The 21,088-nt window shown below is 41.4% G+C and overlaps 1 protein-coding gene across 1 annotated transcript in view; it reads left to right on the top strand.

The window, feature by feature from the left end:
- The window catches only part of LOC144508310 (sodium/potassium-transporting ATPase subunit beta-1-interacting protein 3-like), a 191,173-nt gene that overhangs the window by 121,493 nt on the left and 48,592 nt on the right, over nucleotides 1-21,088 (top strand). The window contains exon 4 of the mRNA XM_078236135.1: nucleotides 14,159-14,356. Coding sequence (XP_078092261.1) covers nucleotides 14,159-14,356 — 198 coding nt within the window. The remainder of the gene's footprint in view (nucleotides 1-14,158; nucleotides 14,357-21,088) is intronic.

The following is a 21,088-nucleotide window of genomic DNA, read 5'->3' as shown; positions in this document are numbered from 1 at the left end:
AACAGCGGGTCTGGCCAGCAAGTTTCCTGAGACTACCTCATTAGCACCTTTCAGGTGGGTGAATAGCACTTGACAGATGCTGCCAACACCAGTGGGAAGCCCTCCTGTTTTCCCGCTGGCGTGGGCACTTGGGTTCAGGTGAATCAAGGCCATGATTTTAAGTAATGAGTGACTGGGAAAGTCAAACACAACATCTTATTTTTTGGGAAAAAATGCAGTCTTAATCCTTCAATGGGCATATGCTCTAAAGATTACACATATATAGCTGTCCCGTCTCACACTTCATAATATTTAAAATCTTGATATTGGATTATATTTTTAGAATATTTCTTTGGTAGTTTATTTTAACCTTGTTTTCATAGAATCATAGAATCATAGAAACCCTACAGTGCAGAAGGAGGCCATTCGGCCCATCGAGTCTGCACCGACCACAATCCCACCCAGGCCCTACCCCCACATATTTACCCGCCACTCCCTTTAACCTATGCATCTCAGGACTCTAAGGGGCAATTTTTAACCTGGCCAATCAACCTAACCTGCACATCTTTGGACTGTGGGAGGAAACCGGAGCACCCGGAGGAAACCCACGCAGACATGAGGAGAATGTGCAAACTCCACACAGACAGTGACCCGAGCCGGGAATCGAACCCTTTACTGGATTATTTAACATGCTCTTCTAAATCTTACTCAGTACTACTTCCCAGTGATTGTTACTGAACAAACTATTGTGATTGAAGGCAGGCAAGTCCCCAGGGCCTGACGGCCTACATCCTAGGATCTTAAAAGTGATGGCGAGTGGATCCATTGGTTACAATATTCCAAAATTCCCTGGATGTAGGAATGGTTCTGCTGGATTGGTAAAATGTTATATATAATGCCCTTATTCAATAGAGGAGGGAGGAACAATGTAGGAAACTGTAGGCCAATTAGTTTAACATCTGTCATTGGGAAATTGTTAGAATCCATTATTAAGGAAGTAATAATGCGACATTTAGAAAGTCAAAATGATATCCATCAGAGTCAGCATGGTTTTATGAAGGATAAATCATGTTTGACTAATTTGCTAGAGTTCTTCGAAGACGTAACAGGCAAGGTGGATAATGGAGATCCTGTAGATGTAGTGTCTCTGAACTTCCAGAAGGCACCTGATAAGGTGCCATAAAAAAAGTTAATGCACAACGTTAGTTCATGTGGGATTAGGGGTAATTTACCAGTTTAGATAGAGGATTGGCTAACGGACAGAAAACTTAGTCAGAATAAATGGGTCTTTCTCAGGTTGGCAAGATGTAACTAGTGGTGTGCCACAGGGTTCAGTCCTCAGGCCCCAACTATTTACAATCGATATTAATGACTTGGATGCAGGGGTAGTAGGTACCATAGGCAAAGTTGCAGATTACACTAAAATAGGTGAGATAGTAAGTTGCAATGATGAAATAAGAAATTTACAAATGGATATGGATAGGTTAAGTAAATGAGGCAAAATGTGGCAGATGACGTTAAATGTGGATAAGCGTGAGGCGATCCATTTTGGTCGGAAAAATCAAATGGCAAATTATTATCTAAATGGAGAGAAAGTTAGGAGTGCTTCGGTGCAGAGAGATGTGAGTGTCCTTGTGCATGAATCACAGAAAACTTGTATGCTGGTACAGCAGGTAATAAGGAAGGCAAATGGAATCTTGGTATTTATTGCTAAAGGAATAAGATATAAAAGCAGTGAAATGTTGCTGCTTTTGTAGAAACCATTAGTGAGACTGCACTTAGAATATTATGTATAGTTTTGGTCCCCTTTCTCGAGGAGGTATGTAGTTGCATTGGAGGTTGTTCAGAGGAGGTTCACTAGATTGATTCCAGAGATGAGGGGTTTGACTTGCAAAGAGAGATTGGGCAGTTTAGGCCTATACTCCCTGGAATTTAGAAGAAAGAGAGAGCTAATTGAAGTGTACAAGATGAAAAGGTGGATTGACAAAGTAGACGTGGAGAGAATGCTTTCTCTTGCAAGAAAATCTAGAACAAAAGATCATAGTTTTAGGATAAGGGTGGTAGATTTAAAACAGAGATGAGGAGAAATTACTTCTCTCAAAGGGTTGTGAGTCTGTGAAATTCACTACTCTTTTGTAGTGGATGCCAGAAGATTGAGTAAATTTAAGGAAGAGGTGGACAGGTTTTTAAGTGTTTGAAGGGTTATGGCGAACAGGCAGGAAAATGAAGTTGCGGCCTAGATGAGATCAGCCATGATCATATTAAATGGTGGAGCAGGCTCGAGAGGCTGAATTGCCTACTCCTGCTCCTAGTTCTTATGTTCTTGTGATATTACTGTTTTTTGGTGTTTAATCTTTCTAATGGGCTAATGCTAGTGTACACAGAAGTTTGATAGGAGTGCATTGAATATGTACACGAGCTTTGCAGCTGGAAAATGTTGTCCATCTTTCTGACATGCAGATACTTTTACCAATATCACCCATGTTTTCTTGCTTCTTCACCCTTATTCGGCAATTATTATTTTCTCCATGATTTCTTTTCATCTTTTGTTGCTGTCTGTCAACTTCTCTTTCACTTCAATGATTCTTGGTTGATTTCTTCGAACCCATTTCTGTTTTGAGTTTGTTTTTATCTCCCATATAATTTCCCCTTTACTTTGTTTTATATTTCATCCTGTCCATATCTTTCTTTTCCCCCTCTGTTTATGGATGTTGTATTTTCTGTGATTAATTTAAATCTTTTTCATACGTTGCATTATTATTTCTGCTCCTTTTGTTTTTCATTTCTTAATGTTCTTTGGCCAAACCTGTTCTTGTTTCCTCTGTTTCTCTCAATCCATTAATCCATCATTAAAATGTCTCAGCCTGTCTCAGATATTTTATTGCACCAGCAGACTCAACAGGGTTATTAAAATAAATGGCTTGACGGGGAGATTCAAGAGCAACATAATAAGCGTTTAAGGAAGGAAGCACAGGCCCAGAGAATGATTGCAGCTGCACTGCAGTCAACAAGTTTGCTTTTGTTCCATATTAAATGCCAATTGAGGTTTTGCATGAGATCACAATCTATTCGAAACACCAGGTTTTTTTTTTACTTCAATTGGGAGACTTTTGTGCAACTGAAAGCAGAGTGGGGCTCTTAACACTACTCGGATTCAGCAATAACCATGAAGGTAGACAGTTAGAATTGCCACAGTTACTTAACTGCCCTGAAGTCACTATTTAGACTCTAACCTGCTCATCTGAGCAAACAGTAAATTGACTCGTCCTAAGCCAGTGGTTGAGGGGAGGAATTTTACAATATGCATGTTTGGTCTTGGTGATGTCACTGGGACTTGCCTACAAATTTAAATTGCTGGCCTGATTTCCTGGTAGATTAGCAAGGACAATCTCTCATGTCCATTTGTCTGTTCTAGCAATGTTTCAATGAAATCCAATGCAAGTTGGAGGAACATCACCTCATCTTACAATTAGGTACTTCACAGCCTTTTAGACTTAACATTTAATTCAACAACTTGAGACCATGAAACTTTCCCCTCCATCTTGACTCCCCCTTTTGAATCCTTTTTTTGTCTAAACCACTCCCCACCCCCCCACAAAGCCATATATCACTTGCTCTTAGGTTTTATTTTCACAGATCGCTAACTCTTGTTCTGCTGTTAACACATTCTGCTATCTTACCTTTATGCCACTGTTAGCACCTTCTTTAGTCTTTAATTCTACCATTCATTGTCCACCCATCCCAATCTAGCTTGGAATTAATTTTAAGACCGAGGGTTTTTAGATCTGATGTCCACTTTCAGGGCCTCATTCCTTAGAACTCTTGGATACCATGCTGCCTTGTTGCTGAAAGTGTTTTTGTACCCAGCAAAATTCAATCTTTTACAGTTTGATAGTTTGGATCTGATTAGATTCATAGAATCCCTACAATGCAGAAGGAGGCCATTCGGCCCATCGGGTCTGTACCGACCACAATCCCACCCAGGCCCTATTCCCGTAACCCCACATATTTACCCTTCTAATCCCCTGACACTAAGGTCAATTTAGCATGGTCAATCAACCTAACCCACACATCTTTGGACTGTGGGAGGAAACCAGAGCACCCAGGGGAAACTCATGCAGACACAGGGAGAATGTACAAACTCCACACAGACAGTGACCCGAGGCCAGAATTGAACCCGGGTCCCTGGCGCTGTGAGGCAGCAATGCTAACCACTGTACCACTGTGCTACCTGGACAGATTACTTCCCAAGTCTCAATCCTGTAAAAACTCAATTTCTACTGTAAGTGAAAGTGATTTACCTTATGATATTGAGATATGTTTCAGCGGGAAGTCTGATCTCTTTGTGAAGGGCTTCAGTTCCAATGTTATTTTGTAGGAGCTCTTGAACCAGGGGGAAATGTAAGCATCGAATAAATATAAAGCTTTTATTCCTTTGGCCTTCCAGTGAATGGAGAATACCTTGACGAACTGTCTCAGTTCTGTTACTTTATGAAAAGGGCCTTTGCTTCAGCTTCAAAACTTAAACCTATATATATTTATAGCTACAACGGCATCCAAGGATGTCACAATTCATTCTGCTGTTGCTCTGAGTTACTCAAGTCCAAAAACGTTGGCCTACAATTACTGCTACATTGTGCTGGTTTTTTTAGTACAACTGACCTGCAAGCAGGCATATCAGCTAAACTAGCGGTGACATTTTAAGTACAAGTTGCATAAATTGTGCTTCCACTATCTTTAACTGTTATGGTTCAGGTCAGAAACTCCAAAGTGTTCTATGAAGGCCACCTGGATCATAAGTTTTGCATCTTGAATTTGGCTAGGATAAGCATGAGATGTTTCACTTCAGGTGTGATTCAAGCGCCCCACTAGGGAGCTTTTATCAAACAAAGTTTATTTAAGAATATAGTTAACATGTATAGTAAGAAAATTAGCAAGAACTTTTATCAATTGCAAAGAAGAAACAAACAATCATGATAATGTATAACCCTTAACAAAGATATCTACAATGTCCCAATCAAACCAATCCCATAGACAAAAGGCCCTTTTCACAGGTTTAACACAGCACAGACTAATGCTCAAGTGATACTGGAAATTGAGTCCTTTGGTTGAAGTCTGCAGTTCTCTGGATTCACTCTGAAGAGTTTGAAGACAAGACAGCTTCCCAAAACACCAGATGGACTCTGGTCCAGCCCCCAACAACAGCAGAGTTCCACCCTTCAGGAAAAAAAGTTCTTGTTTTTAGCTAACCAACAGGATTTTCAAAACAACAGGGAGAGAGGGAAAACACTTATTTTTAGCTTGCTGTCCCTTCTAAAACCCAACTGCCACTCAGAACTGAAAATGAAACCTTAAACTCACTGGGAAAAAAACCTATCCAAAAACACATGACCATCCTCCTAACAATGCAGGATTGTAAAACTAATTCCAGAGTAAACCCAAGAAACCCCATTTAAACCACTTAAGTAGCAATGAAAGGACTAAGCGTAGTCAGCCTGGCAACATAACGACATAAATTAAGACTGTGAGCTGAGAAACACTGACTGTGAGAGCTGCAGAGATCATGATTTAAAAAAACATCTCTTAAGCATCTCATGTCACATTAACACTGGTTTCACACATGACATGGGAAGCCATCATCGCACACAAAACTATTCATGCCCTCAATCAAAATAATAAACATGGCAAGTTTCCACTGATTTGCCCGTTTAGCGATTCAAGAAGGTTCTTTAAATTAAGCTCGCTGTTTCTTGTTGTAAAGACATGTTTAAAAAGTTGTCAAATAATAAAGCAAATTTAACTTACAAAGAAGCTGATGAATGTACAGCAATGAAACTAATAAGTGGTTCAGTGTAGTTTATTGAAGTAATTTTCAGTGACTTAAAATCAGATTATTCACAGGTTCTTGATTAGACACTTATTAAAAATGGTAACCTTTGTGATGAAGGTATTTTCAATTATCCTAATTAAGCTGGACCTCGTTACCACTCTTAAATATGTCAAGGAATATGTTTTAATGTAAAGAAGAAAAGGCAATTACATTCTCCTGCACTGCCTGATTGCTCTTATTAATGGAACATTTTACATTTGTGATTTTATACATGAGTTTGCGTGGAAACTTGAACCATGACTTCACTTTGGAAAACCAGCGCAATCCACATTCAGAATGCTGATCGCCCCCAAAGTGGAAAATCTACCCTTTCTGTCCAAATTGGCGTGATTCATGTGGCATGAATCGCGACGACAAGGTTTTCTTTTTACCCTGAATCTAAGTTCCAGCCGAAAGCAGTAGCAGTATTAATTCTATCCAGCATCTCATCAGTATGGAGAACCAGTTCCGTTACCTACACAAAGAGGGGACAGTGGGGCGAGATGTGTCCACTTCTGTTACATTAAAATGATGGGAGATTCAATTGTTTGTGTCTCATTCCAGAAAAGACTTTTGCTTTCCTGTCTTCAAGCACCGTTTAATAGAATTGCTGATTGCTATTACCTCACAAGGCACAGACCCCTGTGATAATTAAGGATTCTATATGAAGAACGAGAACTATTTGAAACAGCGTCACATTAGTGGTACTGCACAGTATTAACATCTTCACCAATTACTATTGCCTTGATCTCTCTGCTGGTGGGAGTGTGGAAGTTGATGGAGTGTTGCTTAATTCTGCTTGAAGTTCCAGGCAAAATGTTTTTCCCCCTTCTGATTGATGTTTGGGGGGAGTTTCTTTATAATAGAAGTGGTAAAGGAGATTAGTCAATTTTCCTCATGGAATGTGGAATATATTTTTTAATTGAAGTATAAAAGTAAATACACCCAAAGATAAATTAGTGACCTTGTTACTGGGCGGCACGGTGGCACAATGGTTAGCACTGCTGCCTCACAACACAAGGGACGTGGGTTCAATTCCTGGAATGGGTCACTGTCTGTGCGGAGTTTGCACGTTCTACTCATGTCTGCATGGGTTTGCTCCGGTTTCCTCCCACAGTCCAAAAGGCGTGCTGGTTAGGTGCATTGGCTGTGCTAAATTCTCCCTCAGTGTAGCTGAACAGGTGCTGGAGTGTGGCTACTAGAGGATTTTCACAGTAACTTCATTGCAGTGTTAATGTAAGCCTACTTGTGACACTAATAAATAAACTTAAACTAAGAGATGATGTGCATATTGGTTTTACAGTTCTTGTGATGATGCCGGTGAGAACTGTTTTTTCCATATAGGTGTGTGGGTGTGTGTGTGTGTGACAGGGGATTGGGTTGCAAAACTTCACAATTGATTGTTAATTAGTCTAACAGGCTAACCACTACATAATTAGGCTACTTTTTCATCAAGTGAAACCTGTGCCGGCTTTAGTGTTCTTGATCAGCATGTTCTTTGGTGGCATGGTGGCACAGTGGTTCGCACTGCTGCTTCACAGCCCCAGGGACCTGGGTTCAATTCTGGCCTTGGGTGACTCCCTGTATGGAATTTGCACGTTCTCACCGTGTTTGCATGCGTTTCCTTCGGGTGCTCCTGTTTCCTCCCACACTCCAAACATGTGTGGGTTAGATTGATTGGCCATGGTAAATTGCCCAAGTGTCAGGGAGATTAGCAGGGTAAAATTGTGGGGTTATGGGGTTAGGTTCTGGGTGGTGGTCCAGGCTGGATGGGCCGAATGGCCTCTTTCTGCACTGTAGGGATTCTATGATGATCCTCAATGAAGAGCCAGTCAAACCTTACCTTTAACCCTTTTGTAGATATTTTCCAAGGTGAATATTTCCTAGCTATTAGGTTGCTGGATTTAGTGAATCCAGCAGGTTTGCTAATAGGTATTGCATACCAGTGGTCATCAGCAGTTTAAACGTGGGTCTTGTGTAGTTGTCCTTGATAGATGCACCTCGGCAGTGAAGTTCTACATATCTGTACCCTCAAAATTAATGAATGCTTGCAATTTAAAATGTAGCCCTCCCATGAAACCCGTTCCATTGGGAGTTTATTTTAAACGTGTCTGGAATGTATTTATTTTATCAGACTGCTGGAGTGAACTATTATTTTTATTTCTATTGCAGCAAATGATCACACAGTCGAGATGTGAAATTATCATTTACAGCCATGGGATAAATTGTGCATATTTTCCAGAAGAATTGGCCAGTACCTCTTCCCTGTGAAATATTGTCTGACTTCTGACCATTATATTTAAAAGATAAATAAGAACAGCGATCACGTTTGACAGGAAAACCACTGAGCAGTTTTCACAGCACAACAGTAACACATTTCTTGGCTTACTGTTGGAGCAAAAAATAAGTTTGCTTCATGCCCAAGACTTCAACTTTCACCTTCCAATCTCAGTATTATCCTTATCCCAGTATTAACATTGCCAGTTTGAAGGATTAGTATAAGACTATTAGCACTAAAAGCCCTGAATTTCAGCTTCACAAATGGGCAGTGTTGCTATCAGCTCTTCGTACAAATGATACATGCTAAGAATTATAAAGTGCATAGTTCATAATGTAAAGTTATTTGTGTAGGGTACTGATCAACAGATTGGATGGAGCTTATTGTCATATTGTAACAGGAAAGAGATAGGGTTAGATATATCCCAGTGAAGATCTGGGGTGGCCGCTGGCTATCCATCAAATGAGACTTGGGTTGTTTTGAAGACCAGGCCTCATCAGCATCTGGCCTTGGACAATTGGCTCAGGGCAGTGTCTCAGCTCCAGGCCACTGCATTGGAACAACCAGCCTCCAGCCCTGAAGAAGGTAGGTTCTTGGTGGGAGTGGTAGGAAGGGGTAATGATGATAGTGGCCCAGGCTGGTTTTATGGAGCTCACACACACTCCAATTCTAACTGTCCTAACATGCCACATTAGGTTTATCCCCCACCTAATTGACATGGGGAATCCTGCGGTAGGGCAGGGACGATGGGACAGCCATAGAGGCAGGAATGTGATAAGTTACTCCACCATTTTCATGGTGCTACTGTCCTATTTCTGCTGAGTGAGAGGGCCTCAAAATCTTCGCCACAGTTTGTAATTTGAGGAGGAATTGTTGGTGACTAACTGGTGTGATGAGAAAAAAATAATCGTTTGAGTCATAGCTGATGAATTTAAATGCAGATATGGGACACAATGTGGAACCTGCAGCAGAGCAAATAAAATGATAGCAAATAAAATGAACTCGAAAAATTAAACTTGGCTATAATCTAGGCTTGTTGCAGGGGGACACAAGATTCACGACAGTGTAAGCTGTATACTGAATTGCCGATGCTTAATCAATACAGTCAGGTTTAATAAGTTGTCAGGCTATACATACACATTTATTCTGCATGTGCGCAACTGTGTGTTTTATTTTATTTGACTAAAATACCAAAATAACATCGGTATAATTATGTTTGTTCAGCCTTGCTGCTGTTCTGCACCCTTCAGCACATAAATGTGTTGCCTTGTAAATTGTTGGGAGTCTGAGCTGATAATGGTATGACAAGAGCAATAGGGCATCTGGGACAATCTCAGACAGTAGAAGCAACAGAGTATCTCCTTCACTAATGAGATTTAAGGATTGAGAAAGAAAGTGGGAAAGGATGGAAGCGGCATTGGAGTCAATTAGAGTCACACTAGTTAGTAAAATAGAGGGCAAAAGAAAGATTGAATTATGAGGGAGAGGAAGGTAAACTAAGAAAAAATGTAACTTGTTACTTTTAAAGTGTCTGTCAACAATTGACTATCAGCAGACATGAGATTGAACACTTTAAAATGGCCATTCTGGGCCGGAGAGGTTGATTAACATCATAACTATTGTCACATTGTGGTCCCTGCTCTCTTAATTGGCAGACTTAACTTTCTATGGTGAAATTAATAGGTAATTAATGTGCGCATCCAACAAGTTCTTAAAACTAATGGGAGGTTAAGGGCAAGATGTGATTTGGACAATGAAGAGGCATAAAGCGACTATCAAGCTCATCCGGAGATTCACAACTCATGCTGTATCTCTTAATCATTTGAATTTGCTGGCTGGTTTGCACATTAATAACAGCATGCGTTCTTTTTTTTAATATGCTGTTTTCTTTCCAGCAAATTCTGGCCCCATTTTCCTAGAGCTTCCAACATAGTTATGGCAAATGATCTGAAGAAATTGCATGGAAATTACAAGCATATGTCTCAGCAACATAATGACTAGAATTGTTACAGGTTTGGTCCCAGAGTTATGCTGTGCTGAATGGTCTGAAATGGGGCACCACAATTGACCCCAGTGGTCCTGTCTTAGGGAAAATAGTCAAGGCTTCTACTCATGCTCGCAATGCAGTGACCTCTGGAGCTGCATTTTTGTGGATGATGAAAGGGTCGGCTATGCAGTTGGATAGCTTGTTGGCAATCACTGTCAAATTCACTCATGAACACTGGCCAGTTGGGCGACCTTCATCTACTTACAGATGAGCATTTTACATCTCAGAACAGGGTAATTGGTTTAGAATCAAAGAATCATAGAATCCTACCGTGCAGAAGGCGGTCATTTAGCCCATTGAGTCTGCACCGACCTACAATCCCACCCAGGCCCTATCCCCATAACCTCATGCATTTACCCTAGCTAGTCCCCCTGACACTAAGGGGCAATTTAGCATGGCCAATCCACCTAAGCCGTACATTTTTGGACGTGCGAGAAAACTGGAGCACCCGGAGGAAACCCGCGCAGACACGGGGAGAATGTGCAAACTGCACACAGACAGTGACCCGAAGCCGGGAATCGAACCCAGGTCCCTGGCGCTGTGAGGTGGCAGTTCTAACCACTGTGCCACCATGCCACCCATTTAGAGGAAGAGGAATTAGGAATATAATACTCAGTCATTACCTTTTTTCTGAGACTGTTAACTTCTTTTAAACAACTATTTCTGATAAACTAATGTAAATAGAAATCCTAAACCATGTGTATTCATACCAATATATCCATTCTTGTTAATTAAATAATTTGTGATTTACCATTGTTGGGACATTTCTTTGACCAGATTACATATTTAATTATATTTACAACTGATAAAACACTTGTTTTGTCAGTTCAACATTCTTCCAACTTACAGCAAGCTAAAAATAATAATAGTATAGAGCACTTTATGTTTCAGACACTATTGAAATACAATTAAAAGCATGTAACTAGAAATCCTTATTAATATTTCACTCTGAATACTCAATAAGTGAACCTCTGTTAAATATAGGAAATGAGGTACTTGCTTCGCATGAACTGACTGCAGCATCATTACTGAGGCAATGAGAGCGCTTGTTACAAAATGCTGTAGGACGTTTATGCAATGCAGCTGACAGCAGTAACACAGTTAATAATGCCAGCTTTTGATTCAAAGGTCTGTTCTGGTCACTGTGTGGTTTGTTGTTCTGGTCGCTGTGTGGTTTGTTGTTGCAGGAATGTATCCATTATCACCATCCATTTTTGGACTTTGTTACTTTTTTGTGTAAAATTAAAATTTGATTCATAAGCATTCATATGGGTGACACGGTGTCACAGTGGTTAGCACTGCTGCCTCACAGCACCAGGGACCCAGGTTCGATCCCGGTCTCAGGTCACTGTCTGTGTGGAATTGCCCCTTGCCTCTGTGGGTTTCCTCCGGGTGCTCCAGTTTCTTCCCACAGTCCAAAGATGTGCGGGTTAGGTTGATTGACCATGCTAAATTGCCTCTAAGTGTCAGGGGGATTAGCAGAGTAAATACATGGGGTTACAGGGATCGGGCCTGGGTGGGATTGTTGTTGGTGCAAGCTCGATGGTTCGAATGGCCTCCTCCTGTACAGTAGGGATTCCATGATTCTACAATTCTATGATATGGTCACTGCAGTTGATTACAGGAAACATGAAACATATTCAAACTCGGTCACCTAATGGTCTTGAAATGGCTTTGAAGTTCTCCAAATGAATATTAACCAGATTAACGTGCTGAAGAATCAGTTTATGTACGGGTTATTAATCCCTTTAGCTATTTTCTGGTTCAAAGAATACATTTCACAGGCATTTGATAGCCTCTGAATTAAATACCATGCTGGTGGTCTAAGGGAAACTGAGCCAGAACTTTTGTGAAATTGAAAAGTAAATCCCTATCATCAGGAGAAATAATGGAACGTTTGGGACATTCTGCCACCATAATTAGTTGGTAACAGTAAATGTGGTCGTTTCATGCTTATAGGTTTTAATTTACAGAGAGACTTAGAAACAAAGGAAATAGGGGCAGGAGTAAGCCATTCAACCCTTCAAGCCTGGTCCACCGTCATTCAATATGACTGTGGCTTATCCTCTATCTCAATGTCATACTCCCTCGCCCTCCCTATACCCCTTGATACCTTTAGCGTCTCGAACTTTATCTATTCCTTTCTAAAATACATTCAGTGACTTGGTCTCCTCCTGTGGTAGAGAATTCCACAAATTCACCACCCTCTGCGTGGAGAGGTTTCCCCTCATCTCAGTCCAAAATGGCCGACCCTGTAACCTGACATTATGACCCCTTGTTCTAGACCCCCTCAACCAGAGGAAACCACATTCCTGCATCCAGTCTGTTCAGCCCTGTCAGAATTTCATACGTTTCAATTAAATCCCTTTTCATTCTTTTAAATTCCAGTGAATACAGGCCTAAACCACCCAATCTCCCCTCATACGACAATCCTGCCACCCTTTGCTGTTCTCCCTCTATGGCAAGTATATCCTTTCTTAGATAAGGAGGTCAAAAATGCACAGGCGTAATCTCACAAGACCCTGTACAGCTGCAGTAAGACACCCTTGCTCCAGTACTCGGGTCCTCTTGCATTGAAGGCCAACATACCATTTGCCTTTCTAATTGCTTTCTGTACCTGCAACCATGCTTGCTTTTAGTGATTTGGTGCACTAAGACACTCAAGTAAGTCCCTTTGTCTGTCAATCGCCGTTTAAATAATATTCTGCCATTCTGTTTCTCTGTCTGAAATGGATAACTTCACATTTATCCACACTGTATTGCATCTGCCTATGCAGACTGCTGACTATGCATTAGAGTGTCACAAACCCAACTGATGTTAACTGTGAAATTTTCCCAACTTGGAAACACTGGTTTGTGGCGGTTTATAGTTCTGTCTACAGGAACAGTGTAAGGAACCACGTGCAAGATACAGTGAGAACAGTAACCGGCCCAGTCATAGTATAACACTTATTAAAGACTATTTATTACAATACAGAAAAGGCACATATACATAAAAAGGACTATAATAATCTAAGACAGTTGCGTACAATACTACTAAACACACCCACACAGTTTAAGTAGGAATTAGCCTTCTGATCCAAAGTACGCTTACAAGATCTGAACTCTTTAAGGACTTCCCTCTGCCCCAAACAACATCCAACCAATAACTCTATAGGTAAAGGCCTGCTTATAGTTACCACAGTAAGAGTTTTAACAACACCAGGTTAAAGTCCAACAGGTTTATTTGGTAGCAAACCTGTTGGACTTTAACCTGGTGTTGTTAAAACTCTTACTGTGTTTACCCCAGTCCAACGCCGGCATCTCCACATTATAGTTACCACACCAAGTATGCTTGAGTAATTATTCTGGCGAATGTCTCTTGTTAGTTCAGGGAAGATATGGGTTTTAAGTGCCTCCACGAAAGGTACTCTGCACCCTTGCTTCTGGTCTGCTAACCAGCAGGGACTTACAGGCTGCTAGATGGATACTGCCTCCCTGATTCCACAAAACAGATGCCAATTATATAATTCTTTCCCTTTGAAGATTCTCTCAGTACATTTGGCTGTCTGTCCCCTCAGCTTCTGTTAGTTCTGACGTTAGCATATGTAAGCTTTCCCTGAATGGTACCATCATCTCCCTAAGGTATTTCCTATTTGCAGGATTTCTTTTTTTTTTGGTCTATATACACCTGCTAATCTCATTATTGGGATTGAAATACCTTTTGAAATGCTGGTGGCTTTGGACCTGCTACACATTCGTGACATAGAGTCACAACTTTATCACCAGTTTTGTCACAACTTAAGGGGTGAATCTACTGACATTCAGGGAAATTGATGGTGCATCTGCTGCAGTTCTGATAAAGGGCGATTATGTGGAGTAAGGATAGATGTCACTGCCAATACATTTTATACTGATCGTAACCAGGGTTGTTTTTAATGTTTATTACAATAATTCAACTTTTGTAATATGCTAAGTATCCAAACATATGCTTTATTTTGTGCAGGAGAGTGATCTACTGACATTTAATATTTCTGTGCACCATTCCTGGTGGAGTGAACATGGCCCAGGTTGTGTGAGAAGAGAGATGCCAACCGCCTATGTGAAAAGCTTGGCTGGCCATTCCTATATCTCTGTGATGGGTTGTATTATCGATTACCAATACATCGAGGTTATTCACAGCTCATCTCAAATACTGTTGGCAGTAAGTATGACACTTGGTGAATGTAACACAGTCAGGTATCCACATTTTGCTGCTAAATGATATTGTAAAATTTCTATGTTCCCTTAAACAATCTGAAAAGAGTGTTTTTCAGTCAGGCAGATATTATCAAGTTACAGACAAATGTTAAGAATTATTTTCACCTTACAAGTTATCCAGATAAGGGACAGAGGAGCAGAATAAAAATAAAGTGTATTGTACAAGTCTCTGAGGTTTGTGATGACACTGTGCCTGTAAGAAATCTATTTTAGTCATATTTCTGCCCAGAATGTTTCTAGTAGTCCCTTCCATTCAATCAGAGCTGTTCTGTCTAGAACCAGCATCCTGTGTTGTTGCTGAAGCAGCATAATTGCTTAAGCTGAACTAGTGCTGTTCTGTTGTTCCTGGTGGTTGCCTGGAATTTTGCAGAGTGGAACTTGATTGGGATGACTGACATATGACTGGGTGCAGCTACAGAATATTCAAGCTTACATGTTGCTTTTGGAGTCGAGAGAGAGCAGTGTCTCTCTTTTCTCCTCTCTGAAGTTGGAGACTGGAACCTACCAGGAGGTAAGTTTCTTTTTTGATATTCTGCTGAATGAGAGTGGATCTTTCTCTGAGAGTTGCTGTTTTGGAAGCTGCAGAGGAGCTGTCTCTGATGTCTGGAGACTGGGGAGCTGCCAGAACGTAAGTTTACTTCTCTGAAATTTTGCTGTTTTGAAGATATATCCTTCTCTGGAAACCGCAGTTTGCGTCTCGGTCCAGAAATGTTAAAACGCTGAAAATCCAGCATCACATGAGCATACTTCTTTTTGTGCTAACTAATTCTGAAGAAAGAATTTCCTCCTTGTGCTCCGGTCTCCTCCCACAGTCCAAAGATGTGTGGGTTAGGTTGATTGGCCATGCTAAAATTGCCCCTTAGTGTCCTGGGATGGGTAGATTAGAGGGATTAGTGGGTAAAATATGTAGGGATATGGGGGTAGGGCCTGGGTGGGATTGTGGTCAGTGCAGACTCGATGGGCCGAATGGCCTCTTTCTGTACTGTAGGGTTTCTATGATTTCTATGAAAGGTGCATGTTTATGGGGATGTTGCTTTAAATTGGAACAACAGAGCTAGCTGTTAAGGATTATACTTTGTCATGTCTAAGTGTTTTAATTGGTAAAAGTTATGCTAATTCTTTTTGTTATATTCTAACTGTGTTCTTAAATAAAGTTTGTTTTGATAAAAGCTTCCTAGTGGGTCACTTGAATCATACCTGAAGTGAAACACCTTATGATCAACCTAATGTCAAAATCAAATGTAAAAGTTAGGGTCTAGGCTAACTTCATAAAATACCATGGAGTTTCTGGTCTGGGCCTTATCAGGTTCCAACAAATTAATTCACAATCTGTGTATTCTTATTGTCAAGACACGGTTTAAATATGTTTGAGGAAGGAATGTCACTTTCAACTTTTTGGATTTTTCTGCTGTTAATTACACCCAGAATAGAACTATGGTGAAGGGCCCCATGCTCTTTGGTTGCAATATCAATTGACTTAATCATTTTACATCTTGGTTTACTATGTTTCAATCACAAATGAATCAGAACACAGCCCAGCATTCATCACAGTGCAGAATGTGCTCTATCCTCAGCAGAGAAGTTGCCTGTTTCAGCATAGTGGCGAATTCTGAATTGAGCATGCAGAGTGCTGTCTCCCATGAGTGGATCTGTTCAAATATTTTTATATTGTAATGGTATTTATAAAAAATCTAATCCATAAAACCATTATAGCAATGGTCAAGGTTTCTTACGTCCATGTTAGTGAGCTTCCTCTGGTTGTGTCAGATTATTAATTCGATCGATGTGCATTAATAACTCTCTGCTTACTGAACAATTACTGACATTAGTAAGATCAGCAGAAATAAATTATTTTCTATTCGGTTAGTGCCATCCCCTAACTGTTTGAACTGTGCACATCTTATTGCCAGTTATTTCAATTTATGTTATTATCCATCTTACCTTTGAAGTATTTCTACTTAACTGGAGAACATTGGTTAAAACTTTAGCAAAACACTTGTTCTAGAAAGAAAGCAATCACATAAATAGGTCAGTTAATGAATACAATTTGCACAAAAATATAATGAAAGTTAACAGGCCAGAGGTTTACGAGGCTGGGGCAGGCACACAACTGCCTTGGAAGTGCATTAAATCATGATTTATTATTGTCACACGTGTTAGTATACAGTGAAAAGTATTGTTTCTTGCGCGCTATACAGACAAAGCATACTGTTCATAGAGAAGGAAAGGAGAGAGTGCAGAATGTAGTGTTACACTCATAGCTAGGGTGTAGAGAAAGATCAACTCAATGCGAGGTAGATCCATTCAAAAGTCTGATGGCAGCAGGAAAGAAGCTGTTCTTGAGTCGGTTGGTACGTGACCTCAGACTTTTGTATCTTTTTCCCGACGGAAGGAGGTGGGAGAGAAAATGTCCGGGGTACGTGGGGCCCTTAATTATGCTGGTTGCTTTCCCGAGGGAGTGGGAAGTGTAGACAGTGTCAATGGATGGGAGGCTGGTTTGTGTGATGTTAGAAGATATTGGAGTGCTCCCTGACATCATCGCCCACGCATGTGATTTAGAGGTCATCAAGCCTATGTGCGAATCAGATGTGCGCCCGCCGACAATTAAAGAGCCACCAAAAGTCCAATCGACAGGGCGGCACAGTAGCACAGTGGTTAGCACTGCTGTTTCATAGCTCCAGGGACCTGGATTCGATTCCCGGCTTGGGTCACTGTCTGTGTGGAGTTTGCACATTCTCCTCGTGTCTGCGTGGGTTTCCTCCGGGTGCTCCGGTCTCCTCCCACAGTCCAAAGATGTGCGGGTTAGGTTGATTGGCCATGCTAAAAATTGCCCCTTAGAGTCCTGAGATGTGTAGGTTAGAGGGATTAGCAGGTAAATATGTAGGGATATGGGGCTGGGACCTGGGTGGGTTTGTGGTCGGTGAAGACCAGATGGGCCAAATGGCTTCTTTCTGCACTGTAGGGTTTCTATGATTCTATGACAGCGATTCCACGCTGCCTGTGCAATCTTTAGGTCATCACACGGGCAAAACGGGTGGGTGATCATCATGCTTTTTTCTTTTCCTCATCCCCTGGCCAGCAGCAGTTTCTCTGTTATGGAGCTCATAGCTGTGTGAGGATGGAGCTTAGCTTAACTTCCTAGGCCTGAGTTTTATGTGTCTGGGCTGGGCACGTGCCCGCAAGTGTGTAAAATCTCATGAGAAGGCGTTGGGAGCATTTACTGGTGTCACTGCGCACACGCATGACTTCGAGGTTGGCGGACATGTGCACAAGTCGGATGGGTGCCCGCTGAGAGTTAAAGGACCAATCAAGGCCATTAAAAGTACAATCAACAGGGATTTCACGCTTCACATGCTATTTTTAAGCTGGGCTGGGCACCCATTACATTTTTTGCATTACCTCATCCAAGGCCTCTGGAGTAGCAGCACTTTTTTTGTGACCCAGCATCCCCAATGTGTTCCCACTCCTGCTCAAAATGAGCCCAACTGGTGGATGCGTTACATGCTGGAGAGGCCATCCGGCGTAATATTGCATTAACAAGGCGATCTCCGGTGGGAACGGATTTCACACCTACTTCCGCCTGTGTCGACTTTGGGCATGCTCCAACTTCGGGCATGCTCCAAAGGTAAAATTCAGGCCATGATTCTAAACCATAGTCTTTCAAACTGGAGAGCACAAAGTTATTAGAATTCTGTACTTACACATTTTTCTGAAGGAGAGATGAATATCTAAGTACAGATTAAAAGGTTCAACAGCATTTTTATGTTAAGTGGAAAAACACACAAACCAAAAGTGCAATTTAAAAATAATAGCACACTGAATAGCAGCTAAATAATCAAAAGCTGAATATTCTCTGAAATCCTGGGCATCACAGCACAATTTAATTTAAAGACCAGAAGGCCTTGTAATCACTTTTTGGAGTTCTCTTGCACAGTTCCCAGGCAATCCCTGGAAGATAACAAACCTACTCCATTTAAATAATTTTTGGAGGTTTAATGAGGCACTTGCTCACTCACACTTAATGAGAATCTTCAAAGTCAACAGTGCAGCTCAGTCAGAAGATATCAGGCAGGTCAGTTTGATGTATCGTAGGCCTAATACCTCTGTGTCCAATTTTAATTCCTTCCTGGCAGCAATTCAACACCTTTGCAATGAACAGAGGACATCAGAAGATGCAGCTTAATTTTCTTATACAATGTCATCAAAAATCAATCATTCAGCTCCTGCCTGTATGCAAATGCACCACAAAAACTCACCATTATTCCTACTGAAAATGATAGTTTGTGATAAGAGATGATTCACATTAGGAAAAGGGGGCTATCTTGAAATTATTGAAATCTTGATGTATTTCTCAAATTTGCTTCAAAGCCTCTAGAATTTAAATTGTGTAACTCCTGAAAATGGATCTGGGCATCAGGGTATATGATTAACCCAGGTCCGTTCATTGTATTGCAAGCTTCACGTGAAATTAGTGCAACCTGCTGATACAGCCACTGTTACCATGTAAAACTTCATGTTCGCACTGCCTGCTTATTTCTAGCAAGATGAAATGAGATGGATCCAATACACATTGTACAGAGAGTTTCAGTGACCTCCCTTGTACTATGTGGCACTGCAAACAATATATATCTGACTGCAGCCTGAAAGTAGCCAGGTGAATAAAAGCAAAGAGTCAGCCACCTTAATGGCCACAGGCACTACTTTGAGGCTGCAGTTGTTGCCAGTGACTAGTGGCGTTTCGCAGGGGTCAGTGTTGGGACCACAACTTTTCACTTGATACATTAATGATCTAGATGAAGGAATTGGGGGCATTGTGGCTAAGTTTGCAGATGATTTTTTTAAAAGTTTATTTATTAGTCACAAGTAGGCTTACATTCACACTGCAATGAAGTTACTGTGAAAATCCCTTAGTTGCCACACTCTGGTGCCTGTTCGGGTACAGTGAGGGTGAATTTAGCATGGCCAATCCAATTAACCAGCATGTCTTTCGGACTGTGGGAGGAAACTGGAGCACCCGGAGGAAATCCATGCAGACACGGGGAGAACGCGCAGACTCCGCACAGACAGTGACCCCAAGCTGGGAATCGAACCCAGGTCCCTGCTGCTATCAGGCAGCAGTGCTAACCACTGTGTCACACTGTGCCGCCCACAAAGATGCAAAGATACATGGAGGGATAGATAGTATTGAGGAGGCAGGAAGGCAGCAGAAGGACTTGGACAGGTTAGGAGAGTGGGCAAAGATGTGGCAGATGGAATACAACGTGGGAGAGTGTGAAGTTATGCACTTTGGTCGAAAGAATAGAGGCATATACTATTCTCTAAATGGGGAGAGTATTTAGAAATCGGAAGCGCAAAGGAACTTCGGAGTCCTAGTTCAGGATTCCCTTAAAGGTAACTTGTAAATTGAGTTGGTAGTTAGGTAGGCAAATGCGATATTAGCATTCATTTCGAGAGGACTAGAATACAAAAGAAGGGATGTACTGCTGAGACTTTATAAGACTCTGGTCAGACCACATTTGGAATATTGTGAGCAATTTTGGGCCCTGTATCTAAGGAAGGATGTACTGGCCTTGGAGAGGGTCCAGAGGAGGTTCACGAGAATGATCCTAGGAATGAAAGACTTGACATATCAGGAGTATTTGAGGACTCTGGGTCTGTACGCAATAGAGTTTAGAAGGATGATGGGGGTTCTCCTTGAAACGGACAGAAAACTAAAAGACCTGGACAGAGTGGATGTGAAGATGTTTCCATTAGTTGGAGAGACCAGGATCCGAGGGCACAATCTCGGAGTAGAGGGACGACCCTTTAAAACCGAGCTAGAGGGTAGTGAATCTGTGGAACTCTTTGCTGCAGAAGGCTGTGGAGGCCACGTCACTGAGTGTATTTAAGACAGAGATAGATAGGTTCTTGATTGGTAAAGGGATCAAAGGTTACGGGGAAAAGATGGGAAAATGGGGTTGAGAAACATATCAGCCATGATCCAATGATGGGACAAACGCGATGGGCCGAATAACCTAATTCTGCTCCTATACCTTAGTCACCTTATGGGTGACTAATTTCACCCATCATCTCTGTTGTGAACCAAAGAAATCTCTACATTGGACCTTGCTGAAATTGGGGTAATAGAATTGCTCCCTAAAGACCTTCAACAGATATGGCCTCCTGATGTGTGCCCTTCTCCACCTTCTCATCCTTCCTCTTCTAGCAGCCTGTCTTGCTCTGCATAGCCTCTCTTCATTTCCCCAGATACATTCAATTCCCAGAGGATGTCCTACCAAACCACCCACATCATCTTTCCGCACAATATTTTACATGACAGAAAAAAAATACTGTTAGACCAGCCAGACCACTCCCGATCCAAAAATAGGAAACCTTCAAAAACATTGCACAATAATCCAGAAGAAATAATCCAGCAGCTAACCTGTAAATAATTCATGGTCCCTTTAAGTAGTACTAGTGGGAGGTCATCCATTCTAGTTAGCGATGAGTTCAATGTTAATGTTCAATAAGTTGCAATGTTAAGACAGTGTGTTGACTGGAGTGTGGAGTTACAAAATGCCAGCAGTGGCTTTAAATCAGCAATGCAACACTGCTCTTGCCCCTCTGCGTGCTGTCAGCTGTCACAAGGTACACATAGAATCATAGAAGGAGGCAATTCGACTCATCGAGTCTGCAC

This window comes from Mustelus asterias, chromosome 20 (genome assembly GCF_964213995.1).
Source record: "Mustelus asterias chromosome 20, sMusAst1.hap1.1, whole genome shotgun sequence".
NCBI lineage: Eukaryota > Metazoa > Chordata > Chondrichthyes > Carcharhiniformes > Triakidae > Mustelus > Mustelus asterias.
Note: the sequence above shows the minus strand (reverse complement) of the source record. Positions and strands in the feature narration are given on the sequence as shown.